This window comes from Muscardinus avellanarius (assembly GCF_963383645.1).
Source record: "Muscardinus avellanarius genome assembly, chromosome: 3".
NCBI lineage: Eukaryota > Metazoa > Chordata > Mammalia > Rodentia > Gliridae > Muscardinus > Muscardinus avellanarius.
Window position 1 is genome coordinate 137,320,761 of NC_137788.1, and position 13,209 is coordinate 137,333,969.

The 13,209-nt window shown below is 41.9% G+C and overlaps 1 protein-coding gene across 1 annotated transcript in view; it reads right to left on the reverse strand.

Annotated features, from left to right (window-relative positions):
• The window catches only part of PARP6 (poly(ADP-ribose) polymerase family member 6), a gene marked incomplete at both ends in the record, with an annotated part of 60,917 nt that overhangs the window by 12,850 nt on the left and 34,858 nt on the right, over nt 1–13,209 (reverse strand). Inside the window, 7 exons of the mRNA XM_080691652.1 lie at nt 731–798; nt 1,757–1,822; nt 6,423–6,548; nt 7,924–8,016; nt 8,568–8,663; nt 11,307–11,360; nt 12,992–13,202. Coding sequence (XP_080547778.1) covers nt 731–798; nt 1,757–1,822; nt 6,423–6,548; nt 7,924–8,016; nt 8,568–8,663; nt 11,307–11,360; nt 12,992–13,202 — 714 coding nt within the window. The remainder of the gene's footprint in view (nt 1–730; nt 799–1,756; nt 1,823–6,422; nt 6,549–7,923; nt 8,017–8,567; nt 8,664–11,306; nt 11,361–12,991; nt 13,203–13,209) is intronic.

Consider the following 13,209-nt stretch of genomic DNA (forward strand, 5'->3'; position numbering starts at 1 on the left):
TCAATTCCCAGTACTACAAAAGAAGAAATTAGCTCAATGTAGAGGTGTACACTTGTAATTTCAAGGAGTTGGTAGACTGAGATAAGAGGATCACAAGTTAAATAAATACACAAGCCTCAGAAACTTAGCAAGACTCAGTCTAAAAATTATAACGTCAGCTATAGGGGGTGTACTCCTGTAATTCTAATACTTGGGAGACAAACAGGAGGATCACAGGTTCAAGGAAACTCCCAGTAACTAATGAGACTCTCATCAACCTAGTGAGATCCTGTTTAAAAATAAAAATAAAACAGGGCTGGTGTGTAGCTTGGAGATAGAACGTCCGTAGGTCCAAAACCCAGGACCATAAAATAAATAAAATAAAATATAAAGATAAAAAAAGGCCCAGGAGGTAGCTCAGTGATAAAGCATTCCTGGTCTCAAACCCTAGTACCAGAAGAAAAATAAGAAAACAAAGCTTTTGGGAAACATGGAACACTTAAAAACTACATGGAACCAGGTTAGAATTTATAATCTCATTGTGGGATCTGAGTTTCTGTCAAGGAAGGTTGGCAAGTTGGTTGTTCAAGGTTGAAGTTCAAGAGTACAACTCCAGAATAAAGCATCTATAATACCACCTAAAACCTTGTGAAGGGTGCCAAAACCACCTTTAAGAGAAGGTATAGGCTCCATGTCCAAAATCTTTCTCCTTCCCCACTACCTCAGGAAGACTAAGCCATTCTATTCATACCACTGCAGGAGAGGATGGGCCAGGGGATCCAGCTTGTCCATCTGCTTCTTGATTTCCAAATATGAGCCCTGTAAGACAATGGCCACAAGATTATCTCCCTGGAGAGATAGAAGCCCTCCCACTTTCCAGACTATCAGGGTGCAGGGCAAGATAGGCATCTGAGTCTACACAGAAAGAAGACATGGGGTTCCCACCCTCGGAGCCCCGGTCAGACTAGGAAGTCTCATAAATAAATATGAAAATGCCTGAAGATGCTTACAAAACAACATGCAGGTGGGTCTCCCTCATTTTATGCAATTCCTACAGCCCTAAAAAGTTGATTATAAATAAAAAATAAAATCAATGTCCCCAAAAGATTAGGCTAAGAAATGCTGTAGTAAGTCTTTAATTAATGCAGAGTTCTTCCAATAAGTAAATTATCCCTCCTAGGTATACATTATGTATATCTGAACTGTGGTATATAGGATTTGCTGAGAAGAGGCCCACCTGTAAATGTGAGTACAAATGAATGTCTATTCATGCAGAGACTGCAGACGAGGGGTGGGGAAATCTGGTGAGGGCCAGCCTTGAGTCAAAGGATGGTCACTGCTCCATGTGGCTGCCCCACCCCTGGAAGGACAGAAGATGTAGGCCCTGGGTCTAGTTCCTTACCTCCAAGCCCCCCTCCTCACCCTCCCAACCTTGGGCAGAGGTCTTTGCCTTACTTCTCTAATTCCCTAAGAATTATGGAAAAACATTAAATATGAACAGCTTAAGGATTTAACAGCAAAGATAAAGGTTAAGAGAGATATAGATAGATAGATGAGAGATAGAAAAATAGATAGATACTAGGAGTGAAAAGAATAGAAAGTAAAAGAGCTAATAAAACAGGACAAGAATTGGGAAGGTTAGAAAGGGAATATTAAAGAAAATACAGGAATTGGAGTATCTTCTCTACATTTTCACACCATTCTCATAAATTACAAGCAGAATAGGGCACTTGAACTGAGCAGGCAAAGGGCAGGGGACAGACAGACGGTAGAATACCTGGGTCATCTCTCGGATGGACATCACACTATCCAGGGCTTTCTGAAGCCGCTCATAATTCTTTTTCTGTGGAGAATCAATGGAAAAAGAACAATCAGATGAAGAAAAATAGAGCAGAAAGATGTGATAAAAAGGAGAATCAGATGTAAAAAAAAAGAATCTAGGTTCAGGGAAACAGTAGTATGCCATGGAAAGAACACAAGTTTAATGTCAATAGTCCTGGGATCACATGATAGTTCTCTCTTACTAGTAAGCTGGAAGTAATAAGGTAAGTTACTTAACCTCTTAGAACCTTAGCATTTCTATTTATAAATGAGAGGTTTTTTCCTTGTCTGCTTGTTTTTGTTTTGAGGTGCTGGGAACAGAAACTACAGGGCCTCACACAGGTGAGAGAAGCACTCTATCAGTGAGCTGCGCCCCCAGCCGATTTGCAAATGAGAATAATTCCTACTGCCCTAACAGAAATGTTCTGAGGATTAAATAACATATGTAAAGAACCTAGAATAGTGCCTGATATACAGTAATACCATTTACAGTGGGATACTATTCTACAAACTATGATATTACTTTTTAATTTTAGTACTGGGGAATGAACCCAGGGGTATTCTACCTTTGAGCTATATTCCCAGTTTTCCTTACTTAATGTGTGTGTGTGTGTGTGTGTGTGTGTGTGTGTGTGTGTGTGTGTGTGTGTGTGGGGGATCCTGGGAATCAAACCCAGGGATATTCTACCTGAGCAACACCTCCATCCCTATTTTATTTTTATTTTGAAACAGGGTCTCATTCAGAGGGCCTCACTAAGTTGCTGAAGCTGGCCAAAAACCTGCAATATTTGTCTCATCCTCTCAGGTACTGGGATTACAGGTGTGGGCCACCGTGCCTGGCTCCTATTTTATTCTGAAACAGGGTCTTGCTAAGTTGCTGAGGGCCACACTGAGTTGCTAAGGCTGACCTCAAATCTATAATCCTCCTGTCTCAGCTCCCCACGTACTGGGACTGCAGGCTTGCACCACCATAGCCAGCATGATGGTTAATTTTATGAGTCAATTTGACAGGGCCATGGGGTACCTAGACATTTGGTCAAACATGCCTTCTGGATGTGTCTGTAAGGGTGCTTTTGTTTCCAATTAACATCTGAATTTTATGAGTCAATTTGACAGGGCCATGGGGTACCTAGACATTTGGTCAAACATGCCTTCTGGATGTGTCTGTAAGGGTGCTTTTGTTTCCAATTAACATCTGAATTTGTAGACTGAGTAAAACAGATTGTCCTCGCTAATGTTAAAGGATCTCAAATTAGCCAACTCAAGACCTGAATAAAGCTAAAAGGCTAAACTCTCCCTACCCCAGTTCTTGAGTAAGAGTATTCCTCCTGATTTTTTTTTTTTTTTTTTTTTGTGTGTGTGTGTATGTGGGGGCGATACTAGAGGTCAAATCTCCCTCCAAGCTACACTCCTACCTGTATTTTTTTTTCTTTTGGGGGGCTGGGGGTTGAACCCAGGGGCATTCTACCCCTGAGCTACACTCTCAGACCTTTTTCATTCTTTATTATTTATTATTATTATTATTTTTTTTTGTGTGGTACTGGGAATGGAACCTAGGGGCATTCTACCTCTGCGCTACACTCCCAGCCCTATTTTTTATTCTATATTTTGAAACAGGGTCTCAACGAGTTGCAAAGGGTCTCACTAAGTGGCTAAGGCTGGCCGCAAGCTGCAATCCCCGTCTTAGCCTCCCAAATGCTGGCATTACAAGTGTGCACCACCACGCCTGGCTCATTCATTCATTAATTCATCCATTTATTTACTTATGTACTTATTTATTTTTGTGGTACTGAGGATTCTACTTTTGAGCTACACTCCCAACCCTATGTTTTATTCTTTATTTGGAAATAGGGTCTCACTGAGATGCTGAGAGGCTCACTAAGTAGCCGAGACTGGCTTTGAACCTGTGCAATCCTGTCTCAGCCTCCCAAGTACTGGGATTACCAGCATGCACCACCAGACCCAGCTCATTCTTTATTTTTGAAACAGGGTCTCACTAGGTTGTAGAGGGCCTAAGTAGATGAGGCTGGCCATTAACCTCCTCCTCTCTCAGCCTTCAAAGTACTGGGATTACAAGTATGTGTCACCATACCCGGCTTCCCACCCCTATTTTAAATTTTAATTTTACAACAGGGTTCGCAAGCCGGACGTGGTGGCGCACGCTTATAATCCCAGCGCTTGGGGGGCTGAGACAGGAGGATCACGCTGGTTCGAAGCCAGCCTCAGCTACTTAGTGAGGCTCTCAGCAACTTAGTGAGACCCTGTTTCCAAATAAACTATAAAATAGGTCTGGGAGTGTAGCACGGAGGTAGAAAGCCCCTGGGTTCCACTCCCAGTACCACCAAAAAAACATAAAAATAAAAATAAATAAATAAAACAGGGTTCGCTGGGTTGATGAGAATCTCACTATTGGCTGAGGCTATACTTGAACCCGCGATCTTCCTGTCTCAGCCTCTCAAGTACTGGGATTACATACATGTGCCATCACACCAAGTCTCCTGACTGTTTTGCGTTGGGACATCAGTTTTTTCATGTCTTCAGATTTGAACTGCAAAATCACTCCTTGGGACCTGAGTCTGCTGGCTTTCCTGGTTCACAGGCCTCTGGACTCAGCCTGGATCTATACATACTACGGGCTCTACAAAGTCTCTGACTGGCTGGCTGCAGATGTTAGGAGTGAGTTTTCAGCCTCCAGAACCATGTGGGGGCAATTCCTTACAATAAAACTGTTTCTCCAGCCAGGTGTGGTGGCAAACGCTTGTATTCCCAGTACTTAGGAGGCTGAGTCAGGAGAACTGCAGGTTTGTAGCTACTAGCTTCAGCTACTTACTAAGACCCTCCACAACTTAGTGAGACCTTGTTTCAAAATAAAGAAAAAGAAAAAATATTGGGAAGCCAAAACAGGATCACAGGTTCAAAGCCAGCCTCCGCAGCTTAGTGAGGCTCTTGGCAACTTAGACTGTTTCCAAATAAAATTTAAAATAGGTATGGAGGTGTAGCTCAGAGATAGAAGGCCCGTGGGTTTCATCCCCAGTACCACAAGAACGAAAGAACAAAAGAAGAAAAGAAATAAATAAGGTTGGGGGCATTATCTCAGACATAGAATACCCCTGGATTCAATCCCCAGCATCATACATACACACACACACACACACACACACACACACACACACACACACAACACACACACACCACTCCTTTTCTCATGTATATATTTATATTAAGAGTTCTCCAGAGAAATAGAATCAATCAGTTTCTCTGGAGAATCCTAATGGGGTAGGTACTTCACATATATTATCTCTCATTTTCATAACTCCACAAAATAAATATCATTAAATTTCATCCTCTTTTCACATGGTAAGAAAATTGAAATTCAGAAAGTTTGAGTTCCTGAACCCCACTCAACTAGGGAGAAACAGAACCTCAAATGAAATTCCTGTTTGACTGACTCCAAAGGCTATATTCTTCCCATCATGATGTAACTAATATTTTTTCCCCTTCACATTCTTAAATTTTTCCTTTTCTCTTTGTTCCTTCATACTGGGGATAATACCAGGAGCATTCTATCTCTAAGCTATACCCCTAGCCCTTTTTATTTTTTTGTGGTAATGGGGATGGAACCTAAGGGCATTATTGCACCTCCAAACTATACCCCCAGTCCTATTTTTTAGTCTTCTCATTTTTTTTGAAACAGGGTCTCAATGAGTTGTGAAGGGTATCACTAAGTAGCTGAGGCTGTCTGCAAACCGGATCCTGGGTCTCTGCCTCCAGAATGCTGGAATTAAAAGCATGTGCCAGCCGGACATGGTGGCGCATGCTTGTAATCCCCGTGCTTGGGAGGCAGAGACAGGAGGATCGCTCAAGTTCGAAGCCAGGCATGCTGGCTTGAGAGACCCTGTTTCTAAATAAAGTATAATATAGGTCTGGGAGTATAGCCCAGAGGTAGAAGGGCTTCCAGGAACTCCAGTACCACCAAATAATAACAACAACAACAACAACAATAATAATTAATAATAATAATAATAATAATAATAATAATAATAATAATAATAAATAAAAGCATGTGCCACCATGCCCAGCTCCCTTTTTATTTATTTATTTTTGATGGGTCTGAGGATGAAACCCATGGCCATTAGACCTCCGAGCTATACCCCCTCCCTATTTTGTATTCTTAATTTTGAAACAGGGTGTCACTAAATTGCAGAGGGCCTAAGTAGCTGAGGCTGTCTAAGAACCGCGATCCTCCTGTCTCAGCCTCCTGAATGCTGGGATTACAAACGTGTGCCACCAGGCCCAACCTGCTCCCTTTATATTTTAAAACAGGCTCTCACCAAGTTGCTAAGGATGGCCTCACACCAGTGACCCTCCTGTATATCAACCTCCTAAGTACTGGAATTACAGGTATGTATCACCACAGGAGCTCTTCTCCCCTTCGTCTAATAAACTCAGCTATGTCTGAAATAGCTAAATCCTAGGGTTGAAAGGTTTCTAGAAAACAAATATTCTATTTCTTCTCCCCCTTATTCCAAGCTGTTGTATTAACTGGAATGACAACCCATAGTCTCCCACTCTCTCTTATAATTTCTGTTCTTAGCCCTGACTTTCTCCCTAAGCATCTATACCTTAGGATTAAAGGCCAGAGTCTTGGGATCAGTGGGGTCCACCACGGAGGGGTAAGGCTCAAAGATGATGCTCTTCCTCGGGGACTCCAAAGCTGCCCTACACATGGCCACCAGCAGATCCACCACCTTAGGGAAAAGGAAAAAAAGAGGGCAGAGCAAAAGACTGCTCAGTTCTGGGAGTCATATGGTATCCAGCACTTCTCTCTTTTTTTTTTTTTTTTTTTGCAGTATTAGAAATGGAACCTAGGGGCATTATACCTCTGAGCTACATTTGCATCCCTGTTTTTTTTTTTTTTCTTTATTTTGAAACAGAGTCTCACTGAGTTATGGAGGGCCTCACTAAGTACCCGAGGCTGTCTGAGAACCAGGATCCTCCCGTTTCAGCCTCTCAAATGCTGGGATTACAAGCATGAGTCACCATGCCCAGATTTCCCGGCTACCTTTTTTTTTTTTTTTTTTGGTGCTTGGGATGGAACCCAGAGGTTTTCTACCTTTGGGCTATACTCCTACACCTATTTCCTATTTTATTTGGAAATAGAGTCTCACTAAGTTGCTGAGAGCCTCACTAAGTAGCCGAGGCTGGCTTCGAACCTGTGCAATCCCCCTGTCTCAGCCTCCCAAGTACTGGGATTACAAGTGTGTGCCACCACACCTGGAGCTCCCTGCTATTTTTAAAAGTTAATATGTTTATTGTCTTAAATTAGAAAATAAACACTTTATCATAAAGATTCAAATAACAGCAATGTGATTAAAGAAAAGATAAATATCTACCCCCCAAAACATCATTTTCTCATTTTCAGTTAAGTACTGATTAAGTCTGATATATATTCTTCTGTATATTTTTGCTATGAAAATAGTTTTGTTCATTTTTAATTTTTTGGTGCTGGAGACTGGACCTAAGGCCTTGTACATACTAAGTACAAACAACTCCTAGGCTCAAGCAATCCTCCTACTATCTCAGCCTTCCAAGCAACTGGGAGTATAGGCATGCACCATCATGATTAGCTTTGTATTTCCTTTTTTATATATGTTACAACTTTTTTTTTTTTTTTTTTTGCAGTACTGGGATGGAACCCAGGGGCATTCTACCTCTGAGAGACACCCCCAGCCCTAATTTTTTATTCTTTATTCTTGAAACAGGGTCTCACTGAGTTGCAAAAGGCCACATTAAGTAGCTGAGGCTGGCTTTGAACCTGCACAATCCTCCTGTCTCAGCTTCCCAAATGCTGAAATTACTAGTGTGTGCCATCACACCAGGCTCTTACAACTCTCTATCCATAAATAGCTGTAGAGAATTTTCACTGTAAGGCCATATCATAATTTCTTTTACTGAAATCCCTATAGTTGAGACTGTATTAATTTTTTGTCTTAAAAATCTTAAACCTTACTGAATATTCTATGTATGAAACTATTTTGAAGCCCAAATTCCAAGAAATGAAATAGCTGGGTTCTCCTACCTTTCTTGATCCCAATTCCCCAGCTGCTTTTTGCTCTGCCATACCTCTGCTCCAGTAGCCACCTCCTCTGCAGCTCCAGACATGACCCCCAGCGTGTAGAAGGAGAAGACGCATAGTTCACGAGTACAGACAGCTGGCTAAATTGACATATTAAAGAGATGATAGGGATATGGATCATGCAACAAGATGTAGTGAGAGAGACCTGATCTTAGATAACTCTAGAACAAAGCGGGAATTTAGGGCCTTCTACACTGGGAAAAAAACTATCAATAAGTAAACCTTTAATTAAAATGCTTTACATTTGAGAGTTACCTATCCATGAAGGTCTCCTTGCGCTTTTAGATAAACAGATGGTCTCTTCTGAGTTTCCACAACACTCCATACACTTAACATCTATTGTGATTTATAGTTAAATATCTACCTGCCTAGACTTGGGTGTACCTAAGGACACTGTCATATACAGTCACCTTGGTCAATATCTGATTCCTATTTTTAAATGTTGGTGGGAACTGTGCCCTCAAGAACATTCTCATATTCTTATTTCTCCAAGCAGAATTACTGAAATTTGCTTTCTAACAAAGATAATAATTTTTCTAGACTCAGGGAATAGGGACAGAATTCTTCCTTTACCATAGGCCCAGGAAGAAAGGAGAAATGAGAAGTGAATGGAGGGGTCTTAGAAAAATACCTTGAGCATGGACCCATTCTGGAAGACATGCTGCTCATCACACACCACACAGTACTCATTCAATGTTGGAATCCTCTGCTCTGCATACTTCATGATCTAGAGAGAGAACAGATTTCTACATCTTTTGGAAAACTGGCATAGATATATGAAAATAATTTTTTTTTAGACAGAAAAAATTATTTAAGCTTTTTTTCCACCTACCGTCCTCCCTTCCAGCCTTTTGCCTAAGGCAAGATCTATTCTTGGGCCAGGCACTTAGTTAAACTGATACCCTCACTAGAGAGCTAAATCTGCATCATACTGTAAAAATAATACCAACCATGGCCTTTAATATAGAAATCCAAGGTTATTTTCCCACCTCTACTACTCAATACCAAGCATAACTGTGGGTAAAGCCAGTTAACCTGAACCTTGATTTCTTCATTTATAAAGTAGCACATTACTTGCCTAAGAATCTTGCAAGAAATAAGATGATCACCATGAAAGTATTTTATAAACATGACCAGGTGCTTGAATCAAACTACTAACAGCAGCTGCACTGATTATAAACTGCCCCTAAAGGAGAGGCGAATATTCAGTCCAAGATCAGACTGCAGGGCACTGAGAAGCTATTTCAATTGCCTAGAACAGTCGAATGGCCAAACCAAAAGACACAATTCTGTATTGGGAAATTAAATTGAGACGTCATGCAGCAATATGTGAAAGAAGGGGAGGGGCACTGCTTTAATATAGCTTTTGTGTATAAATAGGTTGTTCCTATTTTACATGCCTTCGGACGGATAATGGGAGATGCAAAAGGTTTTATTAACTCACTTAATATTCATGTACTGAATGTATACTACACCTAGATCTGTGAAAGGTCTCTTTGACTATGTAATAAGATTATTTTAGCCAGGTGTGATAGCACACACCTGTAATCCCAGTACTTGGGAGGCTGAGACAGGATTTCAGGTTTGGGGCCAGCCTCAGCAATTTACCAAGATTTTCAGGAACCTAGTAAGACCCTGTTCCAAAGTAAAAAATAACCCGGGCCTGCCAGGTACGGTGGCGCACGCTTGTAATGCCAGCGCTTGGCAGGCTGAGACAAGAGGATTGCACAGGTTCGAAGCCAGCATCAGCTTCTTAGTGAGGCTCTCTGCAACTCAGTGAGACCCCGTTTTCCAAATAAAGTATAAAATAGGTCAGGGAGTATAGCCCAGAGATAGAAAGCCCCTGGGTTCTACCCTCAGTACCACAAAAAAAAAAAAAAAAAAAAAAAAAAAAAGCAGGCCTGGTGGCACATACTTGTAATCCCAGTACTTGGGAGATTTGCAATAGGAGGATAGCAGGTTCGCAGCCAGCCTCAGCTACTTAATGAGGTCCTCCATAACTTAGACCCTGTTTCAAAATGAAAAAAAAATAAAATAGGGCTGGGGGTGTAGCCCAGAGGTAGAATGCCCCTGGGTTCAATCCTCAGCACCAAAATAATAATAATAATAATAATAATAATAATAATAATAATAATATAAAATGAGCTGGGGTGAGTTCAATCCCCAGTACCACAAAAAAATAAAAATAAATAGGGCTGGCAGTGTAGTTCTGAGGTAGAATTCCCCTGGATTCAATTATCAGTATCATACACATACAAAACAAATGTCTTTTGTCAGCTGGGTGAGATGGCACATGCTTGTAATCCCAGCATTTGGGAGATGAGACAGGAGGATCTGGATTCACAGCCAGCCTAAACTACTTAGTGAAGGGCGGTCCTCCACAACTTAGTGAGACCCTGTTTCCAAATAATAAAAAATGGGGCTGGGAGGTGTGGCTTGAAGGTGGAATGCCCCTGGGTTCCATCCCCAGTACTACCCCCCAAAAAAAAGAAAGAAAAATAAATATTTTGTCTTTTCAGAAGTCAAACTCTAATAAGGAAGATGTGGCATGTATTCAAATTAATTACAATTCAAGGTAATATGGCATATGACCCATAGGTACTACAAAAAAAATCATAAAGAGTTCAGTGGGGGGAGAGAACACCTCTAGCCAGTGCCGTTGGTATCATGAAGACCTTTTGGAAAAGGTAGCACCTAAGTCTTAATTGCAGGAAGCAGACAGAGAGAGGAAGCAAGTAGAGGGAATAACATGAACAAAGGCAACAGGACAGAAAAGTAAAAGTTCATCAAAGGAATAGAGAGATTTCCAAAAGAAGTAAATAACCCATAGTGGCTGAGCAGTGACAAGAGGTGAGTGAGGGAAACTGAAAACCACTTGAGCAGGAGACGCTAGGGATCACAAGGAAATTAGTGTCAATACCTCCTCCATCTTGACACATACATACTTAAAATCCGCAGTGCCTCATTTGCACCTGTTCCTAAACTGGCGTATATGCAATCCTAATAATGCCGTGAGGTGCTGCTTCTTTCTTTATTTGGTGCTGGGAATTGAACCCAGGGGCATTCTACCTCACAGCTATATTCCCAGTCCTTTTTATTTCTGTAACAGGGTCTTGCTAAGTTTCTGAGGCTGGCCTTAACTTGTGATTCTCCTGTCTCAGCCTCCCAACTACTGGGATTAAGAGTGCACCACCACACCTAGCCTGCAGTGAGCTTGAAGATGGAAACTATACCTTCTTTCCTTTTATCCATTCAATAATTATTCTAGTTCTGGGGACAAAGCAACTCAGGAAATATTAACCTCACAGGGGAACTACATCGCGAGGATCAGATGGTTCAGACAATTGGGAAGAGCTTTGAACTTGATTACCTGGACAAGGAATCCATACTCCAGAGTGGGGATGTTCTTGCAGTGACCACTGACCTGGTAAAAGATAAAACCCATGAACCTATGACACAGGAACCTCAACAGACCTCTTTAAAACTAACACCCTAAGCCAGGCATGGTGGCTCATGCTTGTAATCCCCCCAGCACCTGGAAGGCTGAGACAGGAAGACTGCACAGATTTGAAGCCAGTCTCAGCTACTTAGTGTGGCTCTCAGCAAGTTAGTGAGACCCTGTTTCCAAATAAAAAATATAAAATAGGTCTGGGAGTATGCCCGGAGGTAGAAAAGCCCCTGGGTTCCACCCCCAGTACCACGGAAAAAAAAAAAAAAAAAAAAAACCACCCTGGATTCTCCTAAAATAGCTCAGCCCTGTCTCAGATAAATCTAAGTAATCTCACCGGGCGTGGTGGCGCACGCTTGTAATCCCCGCGCTTGGGAGGCAGAGACAGGAGGATTGCGCAGGTTCGAAGCCGGCCGCGCTGGCTTAGGAGACCCTGTTTCAAAAATATAAAATAGGTCTGGGAGCGTAGCCCGGAGGTAGAAGGGCTTCCAGGAACCCCAGTACCACCAAAAAAAAAAAAAAAAAAAAAAAAATCTAAGTAATCTCAAAGCTAGAGAGATTTTTAGATATTTTTGCCAAAGGTTCTGAAAAAATGTTCCCTTGTCCTTAACCTCTTCAAAGTAGGTGGAATAGTTAATATAGCAGCTGACTACCAAAATCAAAACATAATCTAATAAAATCAAACTTAATTTTCTCCATGGGATGCCCATCTCCAGACACTGTTTTATGTTCTACTGCCAGAGAAGCCTGTCAGTTTAGATACATATACATTTTCATCCATTAAAATCTGTATTCCAAGATGGGCATGGTGGTGCACACTTGTAATCCCAGTACTTGGGAGGCTGAGACAGGAAAATCTGGGTTCGCAGCCAGCCTCAGCTACTTAGTGAGACCCTCTGCAACTTAATGAGACCCTATTTCAAACTGAAGAATAAAAATAGGGCAGGGGATGTGGCTTGAAAGTTGAATGCCCCTGGGTTCCATCCTCAGACCAGCAAATAAATAAATAAGAAAGAAAGAATAAAATAATATGGCTGGAGGTGTAGCTCGGAGGAAGAATACTCTTGGGTTCAATCCCCAGCACCACACACACACACAAAGTATTCCAGCTTGGCATAGTGGCACATGCCTGTAATCCTAGTATTTGGGAGGCTTTCAGCAACTTACTGAGATCCTTTTTTTTGGGGGGAAGGTAAGTGGAAACTGAGCCAGGAGGGTTCTACCTCTGGGCTATACTTCCAGTGCTTTTTATTTTTTATGCTCAAACAGGGTCTTGCTAAGTTGTTGAGACTGGTCTCAAACCTGTAATACTCCTGTCTCAGCCTCCCAAGTACTAGAATCATAAGCGTGTACCACCACTCCTGGCTAGACCATTTCAAAATAAAAAAATAAAGTACTAATGGGAGTGCAGCTCAGAAGTAGAATGCCCAGTAGCACCAAAAGAAATGAAAAAACACATATTTTATTCTATCCACTCATGGCACGTGTTCAGGTTTGATTTATAATACCTGGACAACCATACCCCACCCCATTTAAAAATCTATACTCCTAACATTTCCACCTCCACCCTCCTGATACCCAAATCAAACCCTCTTCAGCCCATGTACCAAAGGAGAGGTCCGTGCTGGGGGAGGGAGGCCCACGTGCTGGGGGCACAGGAGACCTGCCTGGGGGCTGGGAGGGTAGCCAAACACCTCTACTTTGGGGTTCTTCATGGTGCAAGAGATAGACCGGTTCATGAGGCGCCCAACTCGAAGCTCTGGTACACCCAGTTTGCCTTTTAACATGGAGTCTTGTATGATGGGGAAACTGGGAGACCTAGGGA